Raw genomic sequence first — 10,458 nt, forward strand, 5'->3', positions numbered from 1 at the left:
ACCTGGAAACATTCACTATCAACATTTTGGTTTATTTCTTCCCAGTCTATGACTTTTTTTTCACAGTTGAGTTCACATTAAACACATGCTTTCACATCCAGCTTTTTTCTTGTAGTATTACAATATAAACATCTTTCCTTGTGATGCATGCATGCATGTTCAGTTGTGTCCAACTCTTTGCGACCCCATGGACTGTAGCCTGCTAGGCATCTCTGTCCATAGGATTCTCCAGACAAGAATACTGGAGTGGGTTGCCATTTCCTCCTCCAGGGGATCTTCCTGACCCAGGGAGCCTGCATTGCAGGCGGATTCTTTACCACTGAACCACCGGTGGAGGTAGCTCACCTATAGAATGAGGGTGGTGATCTGGTTGTGAAGATTAAAATGAATTGCTTGGCAGACCGATTCAACATACTTCAACATACTTCAGCGTGTGTTGTCGTCCTTTCCTCCCTGTCCCGGGAGGGGGCCGGGCTGGGCGTGGTACCAGGGCTCCCACGCTCCTTCAAGGCTCTGCGGCTCCTGGGGCTGGTATTCCCACCTGTTCCACTCACCATCCTCGGGGTTCTAATTCCGGTCCCTCTGGCGGATAATGGGATTTTGTGAGCCTCAAATGTAAGCGAAAATACTTCATAAACGGCTATCAGAGTTCTCGGGAGTGTAAACCACGTGGGGACATCCGGCTGGTCCGGGCAGCCGTTCCCCAAGGGGCCCTGCCTGCGCCCCATGCCTCCGCCGGGCAGAACACGGCCCGCCCTCCCGTGCTGGCTGTTCCGCTGTCATTTCGTGTTTCTCCAGCTTGCAGTCGACAGAGACTGATTGCTGTGCTTCTGGGCAGTGAGCACGGGGCCCCACGCACGGGGGCGCCTCCTGGGCCGGCCGGCCCCCCCACCTCCCACCAGCTGCGTGGAGAGGGGCCTGGGGTGTGTTTCGGCTTCTCCTCTGGAAGCTGGTGCAGGCGGGTCTGGCTGGGGTTAAGGCCTGTGCTGTCCTGCCCGGGGCTACGCCCCTTTGCCTCCAGGTGTCCACAGGCCTCCAGGAGGCCAGCATGGGCCCATTCTACCGGCCAGCACCCCCTGCCACCACCCCGGGTCAGCTGATGGAGCGGGGCTCCTGCCCCTCATCCTGGTGAAGGGTGCCCTTTTCCCCCCTTCCTTTTCCCTCCCCCACTCCACCCCTCGGGCAGAACTCACCAAGCTGTAGGCTCCTCGCTTTGGGGTTGGGAGCACTGTGTTCTAGGCGAAACCCGTCAAGGGCAAGGGCGGGTCCTGCTCGTCCCTGCCTCTCGTGTCAGGCACGCTGGGCTGAGTGAACGGACGGATGGGTGAGTGGCAGCATCAGCCAGGGGCTCCAGACAGGACACGGGCCCCTCGCAGAGGTCAGGCAGGCAGCCTCTGGGTTCCCCCCAGAAGAGGAGGTGGCCCCTCTCTGTCTGGGTGGCCTGCTGGCCCTGGTTCATCCGCCCTGCCCCACGGGGGCCTCTGCTTCCCTCCCAGGCCCCGCGGAGCCGCGCCTGCTCTCGCCGCTGTCTCGGTCTCCTGCCTCCAGAGCCCAGGCCTGGGGGCTGCCCGGGAGGATGGGCGCCTGTGGGAGGAAGGCCCTGACCCTGCTGAGCAGTGTCTTTGCCGTGTGCGGCCTGGGCCTGCTGGGCATCGCCGTCAGCACGGACTACTGGCTGTACCTTGAGGAGGGCGTGGTCATGGCCCAGAACCAGAGCACCGAGCCCAGGATGTCGCTGCACTCGGGCCTGTGGCGGGTCTGCTTCCTGGCAGGTAAGCGTGCCCTGACCGCGGCCAGCACTGTCGCATAGAGGAGCAGCCCCCCACATCCCACACCCCCCGGGAAGCAGTGTCCCTGTGGGAAGGAGGCGTTCCCATGGATGCGCTGCCCTCGGCGGCCACGACCCGCTGCAAACGCCAGCCCCGCCTGCAGTGGCCATCAGGCAGGTCCTCTCCCCTCCGAGACCTGGGTCTCCCACCTGAGAAGGCAGGTGGCCCTGGGGAACTCCCGGCACGTTCTCTGTCCACGAAACGGCAGGGATGAAACACAGGTGCGGCCTCTCCAGCTCTGCGAGAGGGAGCAGGTCTCCATCTGGCCTGTCTGGGCCTCCTGCCCGCTTGCTGGGGTTTCTCTGCCCACCCAGAGCTGCTACTCCAAGCGCTCCGTTCTTATCCCTCCGTCATGACCAGGGGCCAGGCTTCACGAGAGCATCTCTTGTGCAAGGCTGCCTGGAAACACCGCAGCGGGTCCACGCAGCCTTTCCTGGAGGCTCTGAGACCCACGCGCCCGTGTGCACACAGCACGCTTGGTCCTCCCAGCCTCGCGGCAGGGCTCTGCTGGGGGCGCCCACTCGTGCTCAGCAGGGACGACACCTGGGGGCCTGGGCGAGTCTGCCTCGGGAATGACATCCAACGCCAGCCCCACCTCCCACCGCCTGCACTGTGCGGCCTCCATCTCTGCTTAAATCTGAAGCAGAGTTTGAGGGCACCCGGATCCAGCCACCAAGGTGGCGACAAAGGGGTTCTGCTCCTCAGCTCCACACTGGGGCCCCTGAGCCAGCCACGTGCCACCCGCAGTGGATCCCGTCCCCAAGTGCCAGACATCCGACGCAGCCTTGCCAATCGCTTTTCACGCAGCTTTGGTGCTTCTCTGGGGAAGATGTGATGTCAGGATGGGTGTGTCCACCTCTGTCCACTGTGGGCCACCAGCCAGGGACAGGCCCCCAAGCGCTTAGATCCAGCTCAGGTGTAAACACACAGGGGGTCAAAGATTCTAGAAGCACTTGCTGATGCTGCTTGAATGTGCCAGCTGCAAACCCGAGCTCAGAAGGACCCAGAGAATGTGAGGGCCGTCTGGCGGGGATACCGTCGCCCGCTGATCCCCAGGGCTGGTTCAGCTGACCGGTCAGGCGGGCGTCCCCTTCCCCCTCACGCTCCGTGCGTACCCCTCTGGGGGCTGTCTGCTCGGCTGAAGGGGACGACCATCCCCAAGGGGAGGACTGGTTTTCGGTCAAGGGTACATGAGTAGCTTGTCGACAAGCTCGCCGAAGGGCCCCGAGCGAAAGCGGCTCTTGTCTCGCAGGTGAGGAGCAGGGGCGTTGCTTCACCATTGAGTACGTGATGCCCGCGAGTGCCCAGCTGACCTCGGAGTCCACGGTCAGCGTACTAAGTAGGTACCTCTGACCTTCCACCCCAGGCCACGGGCTGCACGGGGCAGAGCGGGGCAGAGGGAAGAGGCGGCTTGTTTCTCGAGAGCCGACGCTCCGGGACTCAGCTGGTCGTGCCGACCGGAGTCGCAGAGCTTGCGCTGCAGAGTGCCTGTCGGGGGGCCAGGGTGCCGGCACTGCCAGGGAGAGGGCGTCCACGCCCAGGGTCCTCCTCTGCGTGGGCGGCTCCAGCAGACCACGGGTCCTCCTCTGCGTGGGCGGCTCCAGCAGACCACGGGTCCTCCTCTGCGTGCGCGGCTCCAGCAGACCACGGGTCCTCCTCCGCGTGGGCGGCTCCAGCAAACCACGGGCCGGCAGCATAGAAACAGCAGAAACGCATCCTCTCAGCTCTGGAGATTAGACGTCCGAGTCCAGGGCGCCAGGGACTCTCCTGGATGTCCAATGGTTAAGACTCCATGCTTCCAACGCAGGGGGCACAGGTGTGACCCCTGATCGTGGAACTAAGACCCCACATGCCACATAGTGCAGCCAAAAAATTAAAGTTAAAAGATAATTTTTAAAAAAGATCGAGGTGCCGGCCTGGTCAGCTCCTGGTGAGGGCTCTCTCCCCAACACGTAGCCCAGGCCGTCCCGCTGTGTCCTCTCATGGAGGCTTGGCCGAGGGCGCTCGCCTGTCTCTCTCTTATGGGCACTGACCCCCTTCATGAGGGTCCCACCCCCATGACGTGAGCCCTCCGGAGGCCAGCCCCAGATACCATCCCTTGGGTGTTAGGTGTAACATGGGAGTTTTGTGGGGCTTCCCTGATAGCGCAGGGCTTCCCTGGAGGCTCAGAATCTGCCTGCACTGCAGGAGACCTGGGTTTGACCCCTGGGTCAGGAAGATCTCCTGGAGAAGGAACTGGCAACACACTCCAGTATTCTTGCCTGGAAAATTCCATGGATGGAGGAGCCTGGCGGGCGATAGCCCATGGAGTCACAAACAGTCAGACTGAGTGACTTCACTTTCTTTCCCTGATAACTCAGCTGGTAAAGAATCTGCCTGCAATGCAGGAGACCTGGGTTTGATCCCTGGGTTGGGAAGATCTCCTGGAGAAGGGAAAGGCTACCCACTCCAGTATTCTGACCTGGAGAATTCCATGTATTGCATAATCCATGGGGTTGCAAAGAGTTGGACACGACTGAGCGACTTTAACTTTGTGGGGCACAGACATTCATGCCATAGCACCCAGGGGACTGAACCAAGCTCTCCCCGCCACCCCCAACGAGCCTCACGCCATGGCCTGGGCCTCCCCAGAGCCAGTGTGGACCCCAGATGCAGCTGCAGCGCAGTTCTGATGCTGATCCCCGGGTTAGCACAGACCCCACAGGTGAGGGGCCGCGGGACAAAAGTCCACCAAGGAGGAGGTGGAGGCCGGCTGCTCACGCAGGGCGGGGGTTTGGGAACCAGCTGGGGGATGGTGGCAGGCTGCTTGGACTGGGGGCGGGGTGGTGCCAGGTGATCGCAGCCCCTGGAGGCTAACAGCACCCTTCCGTCCCCTTGGTCAGAAATGATTCGCTCGGCCACCCCATTCCCCCTGGTCAGCCTCTTCTTCATGTTTATCGGCTTCATCCTGAGCAACATCGGACACGTTCGTCCCCACAGGACAATCCTGGCCTTTGTCTCTGGCATCTTCTTTATCCTCTCGGGTGAGTGCTGCCGTTTCCGCTTGGGCACACTGGACTCCTGACATTTGATTCCTAACCGCTCTGCTCCGGGAAGCCATGGTCCCACAGGTGGCTCAACCCCAAGGGACTCGCCGCGTCAGTGGCTCAGGCAGAATTGAGTCTGAGCTGGAAGAGAGCCTGAGGACCACAGACCAGACCCTCCCCTCTGGAGGAGACCCCAGTTCAATTCCTGAGTTAGGAAGATCTGCTGGAGAAGGGATAGGCTATCCACTCCAGTCTTCTTGGGCTTCCCTTGTGGCTCAGCTGGTAAAGAATCCACCTTCAATGCGGGAGACCTGGGTTTGATCCCTGGGCGGGGAAGATCCCCTTGAGAAAGGATAGGCTACCCACTCCAGTCTTCTGGTCTGGAGAATTCCATGGACTGTGCAGTCCACGGGGTTGCAAAGAGTTGGACACGACAGAGTGACTTTCACTTACATCACCGCTTCTTAGCTGCTGTGGTCACGAGTGTTCCTATTCTTGGAGGGCGGTGCCCTGTGTTCTTACATGAAAGAAACACGGTCTGCCTTTGGAATAATGGTCTCTTCACCTCCCAGCCCTCAGCTGTCCTCCGGAGACCCCCACCCCTACCCTGGGCTACCCAGGCCCCTTCAGTGTGGATCTGTCTTCCTGGACCGACCCTGGTCACATGCCGTCATCCACTCTGTCAGTCGTTCATGTGCTTGCTCATCCATTCGCAGCATCAACAGGCCACGTCGTGGGGCTGGGCCCCCTCCCCATAGGCAGACAGACAGCGTAACAGGAGGTGTGGACAAGTGGGCAGGAAACAGGGACCCTGCCTGAGAAGGGCTAGACAGCCTCACAGACCCAGGTGTACCTTTTACTTCTCTATGAACTTCACAAGAGTCAAGGCCCTACAGCAGCCTCAAGGCACCTGAGGTTTTCAGCCATAGCAGTAGGCCAGAGATCTCAGGCTGATCTGGGCCACATGGAGTGTTTAAGGGCAGCAGTAGACAGGGTTCACTTGGGCCTGATCCCGCGTGAGTGAAGTGCTGAGAAAGACCTGAATCACACTTGTATTCCTTTAACCTTCAAGGTGCCCAGCGTAACCATGTGAATGGAATTAAACCCAAACAGCTGAAAACAGAGTAATCAGTGCTGTCCTCATCTACTTACAGTCACTGACTGAGGAGGCTGATGCTGAGTCTGTCCTTTGCTCCGTGAGGGGAGGGGTTGGGCCCCGGCCCCAGGGCCTCTGACGTCCCGCCGGCCAGCCTGCCAGCGTCTTCACCACCCCTGCCTCTCCAGCGCAGCAGGACAGACTCATGGGCCACACCCAGGGGCGGGTGGGCTGCACAGACGACCCGTCCGGGACCGGAGGCCCTGCCAACTCTGGCGGGCGAGCACACGTGACCCCTGAGTACAGCAGAAGCCGCCTGAGGTCACCGTAGGGTGACCTGGGGGTTCAGGACACTAGGTGCCGGCCCCTGCCCCGCCAGTGACTCAGAGGAAGGGCGGGGCGGGCTCCTGGGAGGTCCTGGCAGGGCAGGAGCCCCACCTGCACGCCGGCCTCCGTCTGGAGGGTGACGGCCCAGGCAGGGTCTTGGGGGGCGACTCCTGCTCCCCTTGAACTCCAGAGTGAGCTCATGGTCACCCAGGCGCCGCCTTTTCCCTAACCCTAACCTTTTCCCGGAACCCGGAGGGGAGGCGGGCGCCCCGGGCAGCTCCGGGCCTCCTTGCTGAGCCCCCGCCCCCGCAGGCCTCTCCCTCGTCGTGGGCCTGGTGCTCTACATCTCCAGCATCAACGACGAGATGCTCAACAGGACCAGGGACGCGGAGACCTACTTCAGCTACAAGTACGGCTGGTCCTTCGCCTTCGCCGCCATCTCCTTCCTGTTAACCGAGGTAAAGCCTTTCGAGGGGCTGGGTGGGGGCGGGGCTGCTGAGCGGGGGGGGGGGGGGGGGAGGAGGAGGAGACCCGCCGGGCTCCACCCTTCACCCCGCCCCCACCCCTCCTCTCCCCGCCCATCCCCCACCCCATCCCCTCCTCCCCCATCCCCCACCCCATCCCCTCCTCCCCCATCCCCTCCCCTCCTCCCCTCCCCTCTGGCCGCTGCCCAGGCCCCCAGCACCAGCGCCTTCCCTCCGCCTCCTCCCGCAGAGCGCCGGGGTGATGTCCGTGTACCTGTTCATGAAGAGGTACACCGCCGAGGACCTGTACCGGCCTCACCCCGGCTTCTACCGCCCGCGTCTGAGCAACTGCTCCGACTACTCGGGCCAGTTCCTGCACCCGGATGCCTGGGCCCGGGGCCGCAGCCCCTCCGACCTCTCCAGCGACGCCTCCCTGCAGATGAACAGCAGCTACCCAGCGCTGCTCAAGTGCCCGGACTACGACCAGATGTCCACCTCCCCGTGCTGAGCCGCGGCCTTCCCTGGACCGCGGCCCGCACAGCCTTCCCTGCCCCCGCTGGCCTGTGATCCCCGGCGCCCCCACACCCAGCTGCTGTCGCCCGACCCGTCCCCCTCCCCGCTCTCCCCACTAGTTCCTGCACCAGTGGGGTGTCAGGAGCCGGAGAGAGGGCTGACTGGTGGAGAGTGGGGTGTAGCCAATCACTCCGCCCTCTGCTCCCCGGGAGAGGTGGGCACCGCTGGGTCCTCCCACCCCCGACGTCTTGGCCAAGACCAAGGCCAGCGCTGCGATGCCAGGCTCTTTCCAGAGACCCAGCCAGTCTCCTGCGCTTGCCTCCCGGCCTGGCCCTCCCTCATGATCTGGGCTGTGGGGCCAAAAGGTGACTGATCCAGAGGTCCGGCTGGTTCAGAGCTGCCAGCTGAATCCTTGCAAAGTCCTTCATCCCTGGTGGTCACTGCGTTCCACTAGGACACACCTGTCTGCTCTCTCCAGCTCCCAATACCCCACAGCCGGAGGGCTCTTTCCTCTTCTCCCACCAGAACTCAGCTGCCCCAAACGCTCCCAGAGGGGTTAAGGGAGTCTGGACCACTCGGGTGGGGTCACAAAGAGACACAAAGAGCGGCTGGTGATGTCTTGGTGTGTATGGCCCCTCAGCAACTTGTTTAACAAGGGCCTTTGATGCCTTAACCCAGAGAAGCTACTCTGACAATGGGAATTTCAGGATGGGGCTGGTCCAAGTTAATATTGCCAAGCACTGTATCGGGCCCTGGGGTACTGTCCCTGCTCACAGGAGTGACATTTCTGGTCTAATCCTGTAGACAGACGTCTACCAGCAAAGCAGAAAGCGGGTTTCAAGAGGCCTCCTGGGGTTTGGAGCTGGATTGCCGACACTGGAGTCTAAACAAGCCGGACTCACGATAGTCCTCCCGAGGACCCTGTCAACGCCAGGGGGCCGGTTTAACTCTCATAGATGGCAGCGTCTGCCTGCTGGGAATGGGCGTGCGTCAGCAGGTAGAAGCCGGAGAGGACGCGGCGGCGCGATGCCCCTTTCCCCAGGAGGAATCCGGAACGGGGAGGTGCCGGCCCCTTCCGTGAGGTCCACAGATGGGCGCGGGAAGGGTGCCTGCAGGACGGATCCTTGGATCGCCTCGTGTCTTCTCAGTGCGGCCACCTCTGGATTTGAGGCTATCAGCAGCCGGACAAAACGGGCTCTCTGCCGCGTGTTTCTGTCACTCCAGCTGTTCTCTCTTGCTCTCTTTAAGACAGCATTCGGTTCTCCGTGCAAAAAGCCACCGTGGGCAACATGTGGGCTCCGGGAAGAAATACAGAAAGCCACGCGTGCAGCCTGGGTGGCCTTGGGAAGGGCCATGTGTCTGTTTGCTGGGCGGCCATGGGCTGGGTGGCTTCAGCAGCAGACACTGGTTTTCTTACGGTTCTGGAGGCCAGAAGCCTGAGATCTCGGTGCCAGCAGATTTGGTTTCTTTCGTGGCCGTTTTCCGTGGCTTGTGGCTGGCCATCTCCTTGATGGGGCCTCTTGCGGTGCTTTTCCTGCATGCCTGTATGTCTCCTTGTGCCCAAGCCCCTCTTAGGAGGACACCCGTCAGACGGGATGAGAGCCCATCCTGATGGTTCATTTTCACTTAAATCAGCTCGTTAAAGGCATTGTCTCCAAATGCAGCCATCTCTGAGTCACAGAGGCAAGGGCCTGAATACAGGAGTATGGGGGCCAGGAGCAGGAAGGGGGCGAGGAGGGGGCAGGGGTCCAGTGAGGGGGGGCGAGGGGCCGGCCGGGGCGGGGGCGAGGAGGGGGCCGAGGTGAGGGGCTGGCGGGGCAGCAAGGAGCCGGATGGGGTGAGGGAACCACCCAGCCCAGCCCGTCACGGAGGCTGGTCCTCCCTGTTGTGTCAGGGGTACAAGAGGGGAACCAGAGAAGTGGGCCGCTGTCCCAATCCTGCTACCCTCCTGGGGGTCCTGGGAAACCCCCTTCTGCTCCGAGGGACCTGGCCTAAGCTGTTTCCCACCCCAACTCTTTAACAGTCCAGCCTTGCCCAGCGGCCCGCGTGTGGATCGTTCACCCTCGTAGGTGCGCTGACACAGCCGTAAGGCCCCTTCCACCCCGTCGGCCACAACTTGTAACCTCCGTTACTGTTCATGGTTTACCCAGGAACTGGGTGCTGCCCACCGCAGAGGGTTTGGTCAGCGCGCGTGCAGACTGTCGGTAGCATTTCCAAGCTGCTGGCGCTTAGACGCGTGGACTCCAGCCTTTGCCAACGTGCTGAGCTCCTTGGGCATGCTCTCTCGCCCTAAAGTACTCCTTCTGTCACCGTGCCGGGCTTGTTTTTGTGCACATGGGGAAAGCAGAAGCCGCTCCTGAGCACACGCCGCAGGCTGACTGCTGGGTCCGATGGGCCTCTCAGCCTGGTCGCTGGGCCGCTGAGTCAGGCCGCTGTCACCCGGACGTGCAACTTCCGCGGCTCTTCAGCACGGGTTCTGGGTCCTTGTCTCCCCTCCTGCAGGCTGGGTGAACCTTTCTTTTCTGTCTATAAATTAATCTCAGAACTGGGACCCTTGCAGCCCCTCCAGAATCACAGGATTTTTGTCAAACATTAAAGTGTATATAAACACAGCTCAGAAACCATAAATGATGGGGCCCTTCCCCAATACACTTTCTGACTGTTTGTTTCCTCAAGCACTTATTTAAAAAAGACATATGAGTTTTTACTTTTTCATCCTCAAAATATGGGAGGGGAAGACTAATACAACAAAGTCTGATTCATTATGGAATAAAATCACTCGGTGTTACCAGCCAGGGGTGGGGGACAGTTCTGACTTTTGTTCCTTTTCACCTGGAACTCACCAGCGCCCCCCAAGTGCCCCTCACAGGCCCCAGAGATGACCTTCAGAGAAATAGTCTGTCATCAGGGCCACGCGGAGTTGAGGGGGGCTGCTGGGGGCAAGTCCACACGAGCTTCTCAGTGGTGTCCTGAGGACCGCGTGTCAGGGAGCCCCCTCCTTCATGTTTGAGTAACTGTTTCCTTCCTAAATGAAAGTGGTGTGGCTAGGGTTCTCCAGAGACACACAGCCAATAGGTGCATACACGCGGGCTTAGTCTTGTGCGACCCAGGGACTGCAGCCCGTCAGACTCCTCAGCCCACGGATTGTCCAGGCAAGAAGACTGGAGTAGGTTGCCACTTCACGCTCCAGAGGTTCTTCCCGG

The 10,458-nt window shown here is 61.0% G+C and overlaps 1 protein-coding gene across 1 annotated transcript in view; it reads left to right on the plus strand.

Moving 5' to 3' along the window:
- CACNG5 (calcium voltage-gated channel auxiliary subunit gamma 5) overlaps positions 1–9,902 on the plus strand; it is a 32,476-nt gene extending 22,574 nt beyond the window's left edge. The window contains exons 2-6 of the mRNA XM_043905765.1: positions 1,497–1,772; positions 3,082–3,168; positions 4,712–4,852; positions 6,591–6,736; positions 6,993–9,902. Of these exons, the coding sequence (XP_043761700.1) occupies positions 1,577–1,772; positions 3,082–3,168; positions 4,712–4,852; positions 6,591–6,736; positions 6,993–7,250 (828 nt within the window). The 5' untranslated portion in view covers positions 1,497–1,576 and the 3' untranslated portion in view covers positions 7,251–9,902. The remainder of the gene's footprint in view (positions 1–1,496; positions 1,773–3,081; positions 3,169–4,711; positions 4,853–6,590; positions 6,737–6,992) is intronic.
- The last annotated feature ends 556 nt before the right edge of the window (positions 9,903–10,458 follow it).

Source organism: Cervus elaphus, chromosome 5 (genome assembly GCF_910594005.1).
Source record: "Cervus elaphus chromosome 5, mCerEla1.1, whole genome shotgun sequence".
In the NCBI taxonomy this organism is placed as follows: Eukaryota; Metazoa; Chordata; class Mammalia; order Artiodactyla; family Cervidae; genus Cervus; species Cervus elaphus.